Source organism: Rhinolophus hipposideros (assembly GCF_964194185.1).
Source record: "Rhinolophus hipposideros genome assembly, chromosome: 11".
NCBI lineage: Eukaryota > Metazoa > Chordata > Mammalia > Chiroptera > Rhinolophidae > Rhinolophus > Rhinolophus hipposideros.
This window is the reverse complement of record NC_138057.1, coordinates 71,009,007-71,024,525: the sequence shown is the minus strand read 5'-3', so window position 1 is coordinate 71,024,525 and position 15,519 is coordinate 71,009,007. Positions and strand designations below refer to the sequence as shown.

The window sequence follows — 15,519 nt, the reverse complement described above, 5'->3', positions numbered from 1 at the left end:
ATAATGAGTCAAAAGTTGTTTTTTCTGGGAGTGGGACTCAGAGGTGAGAAGTAGAGAGGTAGGGGCTGCTGTTTTCCATTGAAGCCCTACAGTAGTGTTTGACTGTTAAACAATATATATGTATAATTGGGCTTTTGAAAAATAAAAAATGAAAAGTATAACTCAAGTACAACAGTATTAATGACAGTTCTCGAAATTCAGTGTTGGTTATTTGATTCCTTTTCCTTCCTGTTACAATTCAATAGGTTTTTACAAAAAATTGCCTCTGCTGCTTGTTTATGTTCACCTAATTTCTTTTAAAAGTTTGACATGATGAATTAATTCTGATAGGTGCTTAGGAATGAGATGTGGTTCTCTCCCTTAATTTGCGACAGAGAGTGGGCAGAAACCTCGTTCAGCAGTTACCAGGTTTTAAGTAGTTAGGAGTACATTCTGTGCTTGAACTTGGGCACAAGAGCAGAGAAATGGTCTCCTGTCTTGATGTTGGACGCCAACTCTTCTGAAGGGGTCAGCGAGGGGAACCGTATTTACATCATTATGAGAGAACCTTTCATATGTGATCAGACCCCAAAGCAGTGTTTGAAGTCTTGCCTTTTTCTTCCTGGAAGTCAGATCTCCTCATAGATATGGGTGGTTCAAGTTTTGTCAAATTTGTAATGTTTCAGAGGAGACCAATATACAATCAACCTAATCACAGCAGGAACCCCGTAGGATAGGAAACAGACCAGAGGTCACACCGTGGCCAAGGGGACTTGGGATTGGAGTCCAGTCCCATGGGGACAGGGCCTGGGCCTGTCCTCCACAGTCATTGGGAGGCCGTCACAGGGGTGGCCAGAAGGAAGGATGGTAATGACCACCTCCATGCTGACATGCTGCTCTCCTAGTTGTGATGACAGACAAATGGAATACGTTACAGGTTTGTAATCGCCTAATATGTTGGGATGATGGAAATGACTTAGAGGATGATGGGTATTGTGAAGAAAAAATAAAATATCTTCTCTTAAAGAGTTGGGGAAAATCTCTTAATATTGTTTCTTGATGAAAACTTCTCATGATTTGTTTTGTTTCTTTAGAAATTCAATGAAAAAGATTCGGAAGCAGTACAGCAGAATCGTTATTTAATGACTGCAGAGGATTTCAAGTTCAGGAGTGAAGACTTAATAACAGAAGAGTGCTCTTCTCAACCGTCACCCGGCAGCAAAAGCATCTCTGAGGTAAGCCTGACTGAAATTGGACGTGCACGTGCGAATTCATCTTCTTTGCGGACACATATTTGGTAATTCCTTCGACCTAGCGATCCTCGGGTACCTCCTTGCTAATCCTTGAGCTTACTCCAGGCAGGAGGAGGGGCTTACTCTGTCCGCCCTGCAGCCCAGCACCCCGCAGCTGTGCAGGCGTGTTTGCACTCACTGCACCGGACACTGAGAAGTCGCAGCTCGTTAGAAGATGAGCCTGGTGTTTGCTCTCCCAGGGCTCACCTCTCTAGAACTATGTAATCTCGTGTTAAGACAATCTTTCTGTTCAAATGCACACGAAAAAGGGGCACAGCAGGCCCCCAGTTATCTTTCCGTTCTCATTTTCTTTCATTCCCCATCATCACTAATAACAGCTAACTTCTTGCAGATTCCTGAAAACGCCATGTTTGGGCCTCTGTGCCTTTGCACATGCTGTTCCATCTGCTTGGAATGCCTTTTCCTTCCTTGTTTACCTGGTGACTCCGGAACCTCCTTACATGCCACTCTAGTGTCATCTTCTCTGTGGTGCTTCCCTGGACCCGCTTAGCAGTGACATCTCCTCTTCCTGTCTGGTGCATAGCACTTTGTACGCCGATCTCTAGTGGCACGTAGTCGTAGTGTTGTTGTTCCAGGACCTGCTTTTCTGCTTTCCCCTCCCTCGCGCCCCTGCACACTATGGGCAGGCACTTCAGGGGTGGAGAACTGTCATTCGTGTTTGAATCCCAGCATCTAGCCCAGGGCCTGGCTCAGTAAATGTTTGTTGAGTGAATGAATGATTCTGTTGCTATGTGAGAGATGCGTAGAGATTGTTCTGACCCCCAGCTTGCATATAATGTAACTGGGCAGCCAGATATGGGAAAGGAAAGGAAAGGAAAGGAAAGGAGTTCACTGTAGGAGTTCACTGTTGTTGTTTTTAAACTTGGCTTTAATTAGGTTCATGCATTCGAAGACAGAGAACTCTTACACAAATTAGTTCTCTGATGAATGGCTCTGATCATGACTTGTGGTTTTGTGAAGGGTGATTCGCAAAATAATTAACAACTTAGTGCAACTTGGGCATAGCTATAGGAACAGACTCAGGCGGCAGGGCTGGGGCGGGGTCCTGGAGGCCTCCCCTTGTGCCAGGACCAGCCCTGTAGTGACTGCGTCTTGGAGAGGGGCCGGTTCAGGTGGAAGGATCAGTTATTTTACAGCTGGTGTGGAAATAGTTCAGTGTTTTAGTACCAGTACCATTGCACTGGTCCAGAGGGCATCCTTGGCGGAACAGTGGAAGCTCTTTCTTAACTCCGACCATTTGTGGACGAGCATTTTTCTGTATTGCTGGAATAAGAGTGTCAGTATAAACTAGTGGAGCCCTGGGGGAGCCCTGGCCAGAAGTCAGGAGGCCTGGATGCCTCTCTTGGCTCTGTCACTACCTGAGTGACCTTGGACAAACCCGATAACTAAATCTCACAGGGCTGATATTTTGTGTTTTTAACTTACATATAGTTGTTTCACTTTGACCAATTTTAGTTGGGTGTTAAGATGTACACTAATTTGTAATAAGGCACAGTAGTCTGTTTTGAAACAAGATAGCAGCCCATCAGAGTTTTAGATGGACAGATCTTCACTTATTTGAATGCATTTAGTTAGCTTTGCTATTTTGAATCATGTTTTATTCATGTAAAAAGTATCTCAATGTTGAACAGAATGTTTATAAATTTATTGAACAGGCTGAGTATTTTAAAATTTAACCTCATTAGTTTGATCACCTGTACCACTTCGTTTTTAATTTTTTACGTAATGTTTGTAGTACTTTCATATTACCGCAAGTATAAAACTCATTTCACGGGCATTTCAATTATATTTAGATCCTGAGGATGTTTAAATTACTGTGCAAAATACCTGAGTATTTTAGTAAAGGTTTTAATTCTGTTCTGTAAGACTGATTGCAAATTGTGGATAAAGAATTGTAAAATTATCATTTAGGACTTGTAAATTTCTAGGTGTCAGTTTAAGAAATCCCAATTGTTGCAGCCTGCTGTCCTCTCCACCTCCCTCCCCCAACCCCACCCCAGGAAGGTACACTTTTCAGATTATAGTTGTCTCTTGTGGAAACCATGGATTCCCTCTGCTGGGCTTTTGGCCATTTGGTGTTGACTTAGGCTTGATCCTCTGACCATTTGTGTGCAGAACTTGAGGCTGTGATGATGTGTCTGTCCATTGACACCGGGCAGTCTGTTGTCCTTCTCACCGTGGTGTGAGCCTGAGAATTAATGCTGGGTGATCAGGGAATTGAAGAACAGAGAGGAAAACACATGGACCATATTTACCTTGCTGCAGCCAGAGATTTATAGCTTGGCTGTTGACATGGTTGGGACATCGCTGCTGAATTTCCTGCGTGTGAAAAGAAAAGTCTTTGTTGCAGAGCTGTGACATCACTTCTGAAATAGACACCGTCTATCGAGAAGGCCACTAAATTGCCCTGATTACCAAGAAGTGAGCCATTAAGGTTTCTCTTTCCATGCCTGCTGCCTCTCAGATTGTGGTCAGCGCATCACACGCGTTTCCTTCAAATCAACAAGGACACGGTGGTGGAGCAGGAAATGCGGTGTCGTTGTATGGGAATGCCAGTTCTGCTACTTGCTAGCTCCGTGGCCTTGTGCAAGTCACTTAGTCTCCCTGAAACTCACCCTCCTTCCTAATCTGTCTGATGGGGAATCACATGCCTATTTCCTGAGAGGATTAGAAATAAGGTAAGTGTGTTAGTTAAGGTTCTTTGGGTTGCAAGCTATAGAATCCAGCATTGAGTAGTTTGAGAAAAACAACAATAGAAGGGAATATTCATCGGGAACATACTGGGGCTGTCACCTATACAGTATGTGACATATAGTATGCTGCGAGTGACATTGGAGCAGCTCCGTGGATAGCAGACGTAGACTTGTCTTTGACCTGATTCACCCACCGACTCCCAGACTTCTCGTGTCTCCATTTAAATTTCTGAATCTCTGGAGAGAATCGTACTGGGTTAGTGTGGACCCAGGGGTTAGCTCACAGAGGAGAGAGGGGTCTTCCAAGGACTCAGCCCTGTATTTCAGGGACTGTTCTCAGGTGAAGCAGGGGAATGGTGGTGAGCTGGGTGGGTCATCGTTCTCCAGCTGTGGAGAATAACTGCAGAGTCGGACGCACAGTAGATGTGTGGCGATCTCAAGTTTTCTGTGACCTGAGTGACCTCCCGTCTGGGTTGTTTCTTGTTTGGAGGAGCTGGGTGGAGGGTGAAGGGAGAGGTCTGGAGGGTGGGGGGTGGGGCGTGGATTGTTCCTGCTCAGAGGTGCTATTCCTTCCTCTGCTCCGGGCAGCCTGGCCCTCTGCCTCTATGCCGAGGAGATCCACTTGTTTGTCAGCTCTGCTGAGGGAGCCAAATGACTTCATTCTAATGGGGCATGATTCAACGCAGGGGAATAGGTGATTGATGAAATGTGACCCAAATGGCTCCGAAGAGTTCATTTATTTAACATGGGTGAGCAATTTGCTTCTAGGAAGACGTTGACTCACTCCGACGTCCATTATGCAGAATATCCACAGGAATCTCTGCTCTTAAGATTCCTATCAGTCCCTGTGTCCCTGTCTTACCTATTTCATCATCAGGTCAGCAAGTATTTATGGCAGTGTTTGATCTGCGCCAGGTACTGTGCTGGGTCCTGTACACTGCTGCCCGCAAGGAGCCCCCAGACCTGTGAACAGGTGAGGTTGCTATGCCCTTGGCCTCTGGGGTGAGGGAACCAGAAGAGGGCATCTCTCTGTCAGGGAAGGCTTCCTGGTGAGGATTTGGCCTGAGCAGATCCTGTAAGGTGTCTGGAGTCTGTCTGTAGAGAGGAGTGACTGATGGATGCGGTCTCTGAAGAGGAGTGAGGAGTTTCCCCCGGCGTTCAGATGGAGGGGTTTCCCAGTTCCACGGAGATGGAAGGGCAGGAGGAAAGCAAGTGCAGCTGTGGTCAGCTGGCAGGTGGAGGGTGGGGCTGAGGAGAGCAGTGACCTGAGAAACTGGTGAAGGTTTGGAACAGCTGCCTTTACAAAGAAGAGGAGAGGGCGCTGAGCCAGGAAGCCAGGCCTGGGCACCACAGTGGGTGGTCCTCTAGGGCTGAAAGCCCTGCCCGCATGACCCAGTTAAGATACAGGGTCCCCAGGGTTGGTGTTGTTTCCCGGGCACACATTTCCGCACCTGGAGTGCACTCCGTCCACCAGAACTCCATTTTTATCTGTCTTTTATCCTTGCCCTTCTTGGTTGGCTTTGAAGTTACATACCTAAGCACAAATTCTGACTGCCAGTTGTTAGCTGAACAAGTTACCGCTCCTCTCAGAGAATCAGTTTATTCATCAAAAACACGGGAAGATTAATATATCTGCCCGGGTTGTGATTAGAGATGATTTAAGTCAAGTACCTAGCATAGCACGGGAGCATAGGAATAGTAGTTATGGCTGGTGTTTATCAAGTATTTACTCTATGTGAGGTGTTATTCTGAGAACTTTGTATAGATGAACTCATTTAATCTCTTTAACATCGCAGTGAGATACGTAGAATTATTTCCTCCTTTTATAGGTGAGGATATTGAAGCACAGAGAGGCTGACTAACTTGTCAAGGTCACATAGTTAATAAGGTCACACCCTCTTAATCATCACTGCCTCAAAAGGTAGGTGGGTGCTCAAGAAGCAGTAAGTTTCCTTATTTTCTTTGTCACTGTTGGCTGGCTTTTATGTAGCAACAGCACTGACATTACCCTTCTCAAGCCCCCAGTGCTTTGTATCCATTATGGGGCCTTGGCAGGTGCATTGGGCGCCTGGCTGCCCTGGCCTTGGGCACACTACTGACCCTCTGTGCCACGGTTCCCTCCTCACCAGAATGGGCAGAGTGGTCACATCTGAGCTCATTGGGTTGTTGTGGGGATTAAATCAAAGGAGAAAATGCCCGGCAGGCGCTCAGCACAGGCTGACATGCTGTGGACTCTGTGGCTTCTTGGTCCTGGTATCCTATTGAATTTTTCCCCAGTCGCATCTCTGGGACCCTCTGTTCACATGCACACATGGCGTGTGCAGGTGGGAGCTGAGACAGCCCCACGTGACACTGTTGCTTTGCGCATAAGACATGTGGGAGCTCCCTGTGCCAGTGACACGTGGCAGGATTTACAAAAGGGCCTGGCATTTCGAGCAGTCATGGTGCCTCACTGCTCACGACCAAGCTGGTGGTTTAGCCTTTACACCTTTAATTGGCAGGTGGTGCTGCTGCCTTGTAGTGTTCAGGGCTGGAAGCATAGCAGTATTCTCTCAGGTCAGGGCTTCGGAACCATTTTTTGCCGTCTGCATCCCTTTGGCAGTAAGCTGAAGCGAAAGGCCTCTTCCCTAGAAAAATACTTAAATGCACAAGATTGTAAAGGAAACCAATCATTTTGAAATCGGTTATCAAAATATTAAAATGTATGCTAAAAATGGTGCTGCTTTCTGAATGCGTAAGTAACAAGAGCGAGTGGCGAGCGCAGTGACTGCTGTAGTTTTGAAGCCGTGATAGGACATATTTTGAGATACCGCAACATATACAAAGTCTCCATTTCTTTTGATGACAGTCACAGGGAAACAGGACGACTGCTGTGGTTTGTAGCAATAACAGGGTTCCGTCAGTTCATAATTGAAGGCAGTGCTAAACTTAGGGGTTAGTGAAAGTAAAGATGTGGCTTTTCCCCGCTGTTTGTATTCACGCAGCTCCTGAATTTTAATCAGGTTCGGAATCCCTGTCCTGGGTAGTGTGTTAACTTCAGGAGAAAGTGTAAGTCGGTGTGAAATTCAAGGGCTGCTTGCAGCTCCCGTCCCGCCATTGCGCCCGTGTGTCCCCTCCCAGTATTGAGAGCATCTAGGCTGGGCTAGCTGTTCTGCACACATTAACTTTATTTATTTTAACATCTTATTTTGAAACGATTTCAAATATATGGCTAGTTATAAGAGTGAAGGAGTTTACTTTTGCCGAGCCATCTGAGAGTGAGTTGCCCACGTGAAGCCCTGTCACCTTGGAACACGTTAGGGCTTGTTTCCTTTAGGCGGGGACCCCCTGCTGTGTAACAGCGCAGCCACCACAAAGGAGTTTGCAGGGTCGCTTCACTGCCTTCCGGTCCTCACACTCATTCGTGTTTCACAAGTTGTCCTGTGAATCCCGTTGTCGCACAAGGATCCAGTTCAGGGTCACACACTGCGTTTGTCTCGATTCTTAAGTCTCCCATCCGGAGCAGTTCTCCGTCTTTCCTTGACTTGCATGGCCTCGATCGCTTTGAAGTGTCCTGTAGAATGTCCCTAAGTTGGGGTTTCTTGGTGATTGGCCTCAGGCTGGACGCCTTGGGTAGGAGTATCACAGGAGTGACCAGTCTTCTCATCGCGTCCCACCCAACAGCATGTGATTCAGGCTTGTCCCATTTTGGCCATGCTGACCTTGATAACTTTATGAAGGTGATGTTTGCCAGGCGTCTCAACTATATAGCTAATCTTTTATCCTTTGTAATAAATTTTTTTTGGGGGGTGAATCTTATGTAAATACCCTGATCTTCAAACTTGCACCCACTGGTTTTAGCATCCTTTTATGTTTCTTGGCTGAATTTTTTCTTATGGTGGTTGGCGAGTGGTAGTTTTTCTAATTCCATCATTCCTTCTACATTTATTAGTTGTTGTTCTACCATAAAGAAAAGCCCCCTCTTCTTCTTATTTATACATTTATTCATGTCACAATGGACTATTTTATTTGCTAGGTTATAATCTGTAAGTATCATTATTTATTTTGCAGGCTCAAATTGTTCCAGATTTGGCCTTTTCCAACTGGCTCCTCTGTCCTTCTGACAACACACTCCGTCATTATTTAAGCAATCCCTTATTTTCTGGCACAACAAAATGCTAAAGACAGATCTTGTTACTGTCCTTGATTTTCTTCCCCAATACTGGCATTGGCCATTTCTCTTGGGATCCCTGTTTCCTTAGAGTACACAATTTAACTTTTATCTGCTCTATACCTCCATGAGGTGGTGGATATTGTCCATCATTTTACTGGTAGGAATACCAAGTCTTCATTAAGTAACTTCCTGAGATCCCAGAACTGGTAAGTTGGCAGAGCCGAAATTTGAACTTTTAAAAACAAGTTCACATTTTTGAATGTTGATTCACAAAATCACATCCCCATTTCATAAATGAGGAGACTAAACCTCATAGAGGTTTGTTAAGCTAGTTACCTAGGTCACTTAGTCATTACTATGTGGCAGAGACCACCTCAGATCTCTTCATTATCACTCTGGGATGCCTGTAAAGTGTGACTCACTTATACTTTGATATAAAGTCCCTTGTCCCTAATACTTGTCAGGTTTTGGTTTCTGAATTTCTTATCTTTGGAGCAAGAAGAAGTGTGGAAAGACAGTCTTCGTGGTGTTGTAAAAACGGTGACCAGCAGCTCTGAGGGGTTGCTGTTTCACGGTGGACGAATAGGACACCTATGATGATTCTTTCATTGCAGCTGTTTAGTGTTGGAAGCAGCACACAGCTCTCAGCTTTCTGAGGTGATGGACAGTCATTCCCCGCTCCTCCTGCAGGTGGCGCGCCCTGACTGTGGCCTGAGCCAGAGCCTGGCACAGGAGATCAACATTTGGATTTAGAAACCAGAACTGTCCACATATGTTTGCATAACGTAAGGACGTGCTCTTTCAAAATTCTTCCCTTAATGTCAGATGCCCATTGTCATTTTCAGGAAAAGCAACAGTTAGACTATGAAGAGCTGATTCAGGTCTTAAAGAAAGAGCGGGACATCTATAGCCACCTGGTAAAATCTCTGCAGGACTCAGACAGGTAAGGCTTCCTGTTTGTGTATCACATGCATGTGAGTGTGAACACACACACACACACACACACACACACATTTTGAATAAGTGCTCGTGTCTCGGAGGAAGCAAAGCCCTACCAGTTTGCTTAGGAAGCTTACGGTACTTAGATGGTGATTGCCTTATTTAAATCTCATATACCCATTTTCTATCAAGAATTGTCTGACTTTTGGCAACAAACTTAGAGTAAAAATATAATCTCTCAGATTTTTATACTAGTCATAGATTTAGAAAGTCCTGTGTATCGTCTCAGATGACCCTCACAATTGTCGTGTGAGAGAAGTGTTAATGTTATTCCTGTTTTCCGTAAGAGACGTTAAGTGACTTGACCAAAGGTGGTGAGGGACAGACCCCGGGACTCAAAACAAGTCTCTGTGTCTTGGAGTGACTTTGTCTTTACAGAATTGCTGATATAAATCGGTGCCTGTGAGGCGGCGTGGAGTCGATTACAGGCTTGTGGTCTTGTCTGGCCTTAGCTCTGTGTCCACAGACATGTGGCCTGCGGTGGGCCTCCGTTTGCCTGTCTGTAAACACAGGGTGGGCCTCAGTGATTTCTCACATTAAGAAATCATCTCTCTTACACACTGGGATAGTTATAGGGGAACGGAGTGGTGTCTGGGGTTCATTTCAAAACAGTGCAGAAGCAGAGGAAGTGGACAGGGATACCGTGGAACATGATTGGTCATGGCTCCTTGGTTGTTGGGGCTGGGATGTGAGCAGATGGGGGAAGGGCTCATTGCATCACAGTTTGTCTTCTTTCATATGTGACTAAAAGTTTCCATAATAAAAAGTTACACAAACTCACCGTTCATCACTCCTGCCCTTAGGCCCTTCACTCTAGCCTTGTGCTTCCCCCCCGTGTGCTCTCCTGCCCCTGCCTTCACCTGGGTCCCCACACCCTGCTTTGTCTCCCACTAGTCCTTGAGATTTCATCTTGAGATTTATCCTTGTCAGGAGGCCCACGCAAATCCCCCGGAAGTTGCCCCCTCTGTTTTTCTGCCCTCACAACTGCCCTTAGCACCTTTGTGTACTTGTCTCTGTGACCTGCCTCCTCCTCGGGACCGGGAGCTCCCTCAGGGCGGGGATTCTGTCGTGTTCGCCTCCATTTCCTGGGGCCGCTATGGAGTCGGCACTTGGGAAATGTTCAGTGGGTAAATACCTCCCCTATCTGCCTCCCCTCCCAATTTTTTAAGTTACAGGATAATTTTCAGATTTTTAAATCTGAAATGAGTTTAGGGAAAATGGAAACATGCTAATGAAATTCTGAGTAGGCATCCCTCTCTGAAAGGGAGCATTTTCCAGAACCCTTAGCTACGAGTCATTTTCACTTGGGGAAGGGGTTGAGCAATGCTGGGAAACTCTAAGGGGGAATGGGCAACGTGAGTTTAATTGTGCAGTTTCCCTGGCTGGGAGCCAGATTCGATTCTGGGCACTGCGAGGTCGTGTGGGTGGATATGTTGCTAGCAAGTCCCCCTAGCATCGTGGGTGCTGAGTTTCATAGGCTCTTCCTTAATGTATAAAAATGTGAGATGGGACTGAGGCAGGTCAGGGCTGTGACTGACAAGATGCTTCATCTTCAGTCAAAATCCGTTGAGGGTCCAGACCCCAGCTCTGCCTCTCAGCAGCTCTGAGTTCTGGGGTAAGTCTTGTTTCACCCTGAGCCTCAGGGTGTGTTTGCACAGTTGAGATGGGCTGGCCTACCTCCCTACTTACCTGCCTGCCCACCTACCTGCCTTGTAGGGCTGTTTTGAAACGAGATGACAATGTGTGAAGTCCTAATACTGCCTGGCGCATAATAAGTGCTCAGTGAATGGTGACACATTAAGAATACAACATGAAAAGCTTCCGTATGTCTCCATACCCCAGCACGCATACGCACGGCTCTAGGGGGCTTTTGAATCCTCAGTCCTTGCCATACCCAGAGGGCAGACCTATGCGCTGAGGCAAGAGGAGCCCCTTTTGGTAACTCTGGCATTTCTCACTCTCTGGCAACTGGCAGTACAGTGGCTGACTCTGGAGACATACCATAGGAAGTACTTGTCATTCAAATGGGAAAGGGAGGTCAGGAAGGAAACTAGTCATGGGCACCTGTGTGCCTGGTCCTGTCCCCTTTACTAGCTTATTCCTTAGAGCAACACGTAGAAGTTGGTGCCTTTGTCCCATCTCACAGAAGTGGAAATCCTCTCGGAGATGTTAGGGTGTCGTCCGAGCTCCTACAGCTGGGACTCACCAGCGCTCGCATCTCCCTGGCCCCCGCCCAGACCGAGGCCATTACTGAGACGTCGCTCATCCTGAGAACTAGTACTCCTTGCAGTTCCCTGCGACTCAGGGTTCCTCACCCTCGGCGCTGTTGGGGTTTGGGGCTGGATAACTTTTTGTTGGGAGGGGCTGTCCTGTGCGTCCTAGGATGGTTAGCAGCATCCCTGGCTTTTCACCACTGCACGCCACGAGCGCCCTTCCCTGCCCCAGTTGTGGCCGTGTCTCCAGATATTGCCACATGTCCCCTGGGCGGCAACACCGTCGCCAGATGAGAATCACTATTGTAACTCATGAGAGTCAGAAATTTTGGCTCACGAATATTAGTTTTTGTTTGGGACTTGTCAGGATATACGGAAGGCAGAAGTGATGGGTATTGAGCATGTCGTACGTGTGAGGCGCTGGGCAACTCCCATACGACAGTTCATTTAATCCTCAACATAGTCTCGAAGGAATGGTGGGTATTACCCCACTTTCCAGGGAAGGACAGCAGGACTCTGGCGGGCCACTGACTGGCTGGGGCCGTCGAGCTCCTGGGTGGGGAGTGCCGTTTGGAGCTTGGGCCTCTCTGTCTCCCCACTTCTGCCTCCTCCCCCACTACATTCCCGAAAGCAGAATGCATGGAGCTCTCGCTTCTTTCTGAGTGAAGCACCTTTTGTTCCACCAACTCCTCACACCTTGAAAAAGATTCTGGAGTTGGGGAAACATAAATGACAGACACAGGCGCAGCAGCTGTGTCCTTTTTACCCTGTCAGAAAAGGGAGGAGGGAGTGAAGCAGTTAGCTTTCCCAGCCCTAATCACAGGAGCTTCGCTACAACAATCTCTTTTTCTTCCCCGGTTACATGTCTCTGCAACACGACTGCATCCACGCAAGTGCTGTGCTGTGACACCTCTGTAAGGTTTTCCATCAGCCTTCCACATTGCTCGCTATGATTGTTCTGCAATGGAAGCAGGTACACGTTGCTAGGAGGGCCCCATCCCTGGCAAGAAGACTGCTCCACAATGAGCCATCGTCAGAGCAGCGAGCATAGAAGATTAGACATAATGGTTTATTTTCCTTCTGCTATATGTTGATTTATGTGTGCAGTCCCGTGGCTGGAGCTGAAAGAAATTTCTGAAGGAGAAGTGGGGCTTGAATCTGTAGCATATATAGAGGGTGCCAAAAAATGTATACACATTTTTAAAAAAGGAAAAATCTGTATTAAAATTGTGTTACTCAATATATACCGATAACAAAAGATGAATACAAGTCACATTTGACTTCTGCAATGACAAGAGGTGCTCAGAGTGGTTACTATCAGCGTCCAGACACTTCTGATTACGGCAAACGACTGCTTGAGAAATGCTGACAAAGTGTCCACTAATAGCACTGTGCATGCTGTTTCAATTTCTTCCTGAAGTACCGCCAGTGTAACTGGTTTTTTAGGGTACACCATGTCCTTTAAGGTCCCCCATAGGTAGAAGTCAAAGGGTGTTAAGTTGGAGGTTCTGGTGCATACTCATGCCTCCATTGTTGTACTTCCACAACGTTCTTGAATTTCAAATACCACTTCAAAATGGTCTTGCGCTTCTCTAATGACAATGTGCTTCCTCCATTTTCTTTGACTGTCCTGCCTGTTGCATGGTGACGCGAGCATTCATTTGGTTAACGCCATCTTTTGAGCGGACGTCATACTACCATAATTCAATTGCTACCACAGTTCAATTCATTGCTACCATAATTCAATTCAACTTCGAAAGGTAACACATAGATAACATCTCCAAAAATGTGTACACATTTTTTTGGTACCCCTGGTAGTTAGAGCAATAGCTCCTATCTATTTTGGGGCTATGGACTCCTTTTGGAAAATCTGTTGAAAGTGGATAGACTCTCTAGAAAAAGCCACATCTTCATAAATTTTATATGGACAGTATCCAGGTGTTGGCGAACCCTCTTAGGGAACCACAGGTCAGACGCTGGACAGGGTGTTATGTATTTCTTGGTGTCTAGAAAAGGAGGCTATCTGATTTGTTAGTGTGTTGTGGTAGTCTCGAAAAATATTCCTTCCTTTGACCTGCAAGGAATTTGTCTTAAGACACTAACCTGAGTGTGAAATAAGGCTTTAGACACAGAGTTCAGTGGACCATTGTTTGTGTTATTCAGATGTCGGCTGGGGTCTCCGTTCCTCTGAGAGCTGGGTGTAGGGGGTTCAGACTCGTGCCCCATACACGTCGTAAGGAGTCCAGGGCCCTTCTGGATCTGCATGGCCCAGTTAGTAGCCACCAGCCATGTGACTGTTCACATGTACATTTAGAGAAGCGCAGCTGGCGGACAGTTCATGCTCAGCAGGCATGTTTAGCGATTGGCTGTGTATCAGCAAATACAGGGCGTTTCTGTCATTGGAGCAATTTTGGTGGACTGTCCTCCCTGAGTTCAATGCAGATTCTGGGAGGGGTGCATTTTCTTGGCCTCCCCTGAATTCTGGGATGCTCTCTGTGCAGCTCAGCACTGTATTACAGGGACTCCTCTATGAAACTTGACACCCCCCCAAAATAAAAATCTATTCTGCTGTGGATTTCTGCACATGGCTAACCCATCACAGTGAAGTCCGTTTGGCCCCTGAATTGGTCCCTCTCTCCCTCCTTTTATCGGCTCACTCTTCTTTCTTTTTTCTCTTCCTTTCTGTGACTCACCTTCACCCCAGTGTCTGCTCTTTCTGGAGTTACAGCAGGCGTTCTCTCTTGTCCCCTCCAGTGAAGCCCAGATGCCAGGCGATCCCCAAGCTCTGAGAGCCACCCCTCCAAATCCAAGCCCTCAGAAGGCATTTTTCCAAACATCCTGTCGATTTAAACTATTTTTACCTAGTTACATCTGTAGCAAAAACTTGAAAATGACCCAGATGTCCACTAATAGGGCGCGAGTTAAAGTAAATGGTGGGACGCTTACCTCTGAATAATATACAGTCATAAAAAAGATGTTTGCAAATAATTTCCAAAAATGTAGGGAAGTATTTAAGGGAGGAATGCACAACTTACATTGTATGTCCAGTGTGATTTCAACCTTGTGAAACATATTCAGGGAAAAAGATTGGGAGGAAATACAGTTTGCCATGTGTTCATTGGTAGGGGGTCGTGGTAATTTTTGTTTTCTTTATACTTTTATATTTTACATTTTCTATAATAAAGATATGTTTGCTATTTATTTATTTTTATTAGTTTCAGTTGCAGAAGACAAGGTAATACTTAGACGTTCATCATTTATATCCCTCATACTGTGGACCCCCCATCCCCCCATCCACTATCCCTCCGACATCGCACCGAGCCATCACATTATATATACAAAATTATAGTTGGCATTCATTATTGTTCAGCTTCAGGTGTACAGTGCAGTGATCAGGCATCTACATCTTCCCTGAGGTGGTCTCCCAAATGGGACACGTGTCCATCAGATACCCTACAAAATCTTTACAACGTTATTGATTATGTTCCCCAAATTATTTTTCAAAAACCCTGAGGCCATTTTGTGGTTACCGACTGTTTTCTAATCCCATCACCTTTCCCCTTATCCCCACCCCCCCCCGCCCATCTAACAACCCTCAGTTTTTCCTCTTTGTCCCCAAAACTGTTTCTGATTCGTTCATTCACTTATTCTTTTCTTTAGATTCTGCATATAAGTGAGATCATATGGTACTTGTCTTTCTCTTTCTGACTTATTTCACTTAACATAATGTTCTCTAGATCCATCCATGTTGTTGCAAATGGTAAGATTTCTTTTTTCTTTATGGCTGCGAAGATGTGTTTGCTTTTATAACCAGAAAAAAACCCCACAAATGACATGAAAGTCAAAGGAAGGCTTGCTGGGTTTTGCATCTTAAAGCACAAACAGGTCTGTTTTAAAATTGCTGGTGTCTTGTTTTACCAAGTGTCAACGACCTGCAGGCTGAGTTAAACAACATTTTTGCCCTGCGGAAGCAGCTTGAGCACGATGTGCTTTCGTACCGGAATTTGCAGAAGACGCTGGAAGAACAAATCAGCGAAGTTCGGAGGCGGGAAGGTACACACCCTCTTGTATGTGTTTCCCTTTGGTTTTTCCACGTGGAGGGCCTTGGCTAAACGTAAGGAGAGGCCTCCAACTCCAGGAGGAGAAGAGGCACCCCCAGGGTCATCTGG

The 15,519-nt window shown here is 46.1% G+C and overlaps 1 protein-coding gene across 2 annotated transcripts in view; it reads left to right on the top strand.

Annotated features, from left to right (window-relative positions):
* The window catches only part of CDK5RAP2 (CDK5 regulatory subunit associated protein 2), a 170,626-nt gene that overhangs the window by 75,400 nt on the left and 79,707 nt on the right, over positions 1–15,519 (top strand). For both annotated transcript variants that reach the window (XM_081065527.1, XM_081065526.1), the window contains exons 14-16: positions 1,074–1,214; positions 8,984–9,081; positions 15,273–15,403. In XM_081065527.1, the coding sequence (XP_080921653.1) occupies positions 1,074–1,214; positions 8,984–9,081; positions 15,273–15,403 (370 nt within the window). The remainder of the gene's footprint in view (positions 1–1,073; positions 1,215–8,983; positions 9,082–15,272; positions 15,404–15,519) is intronic.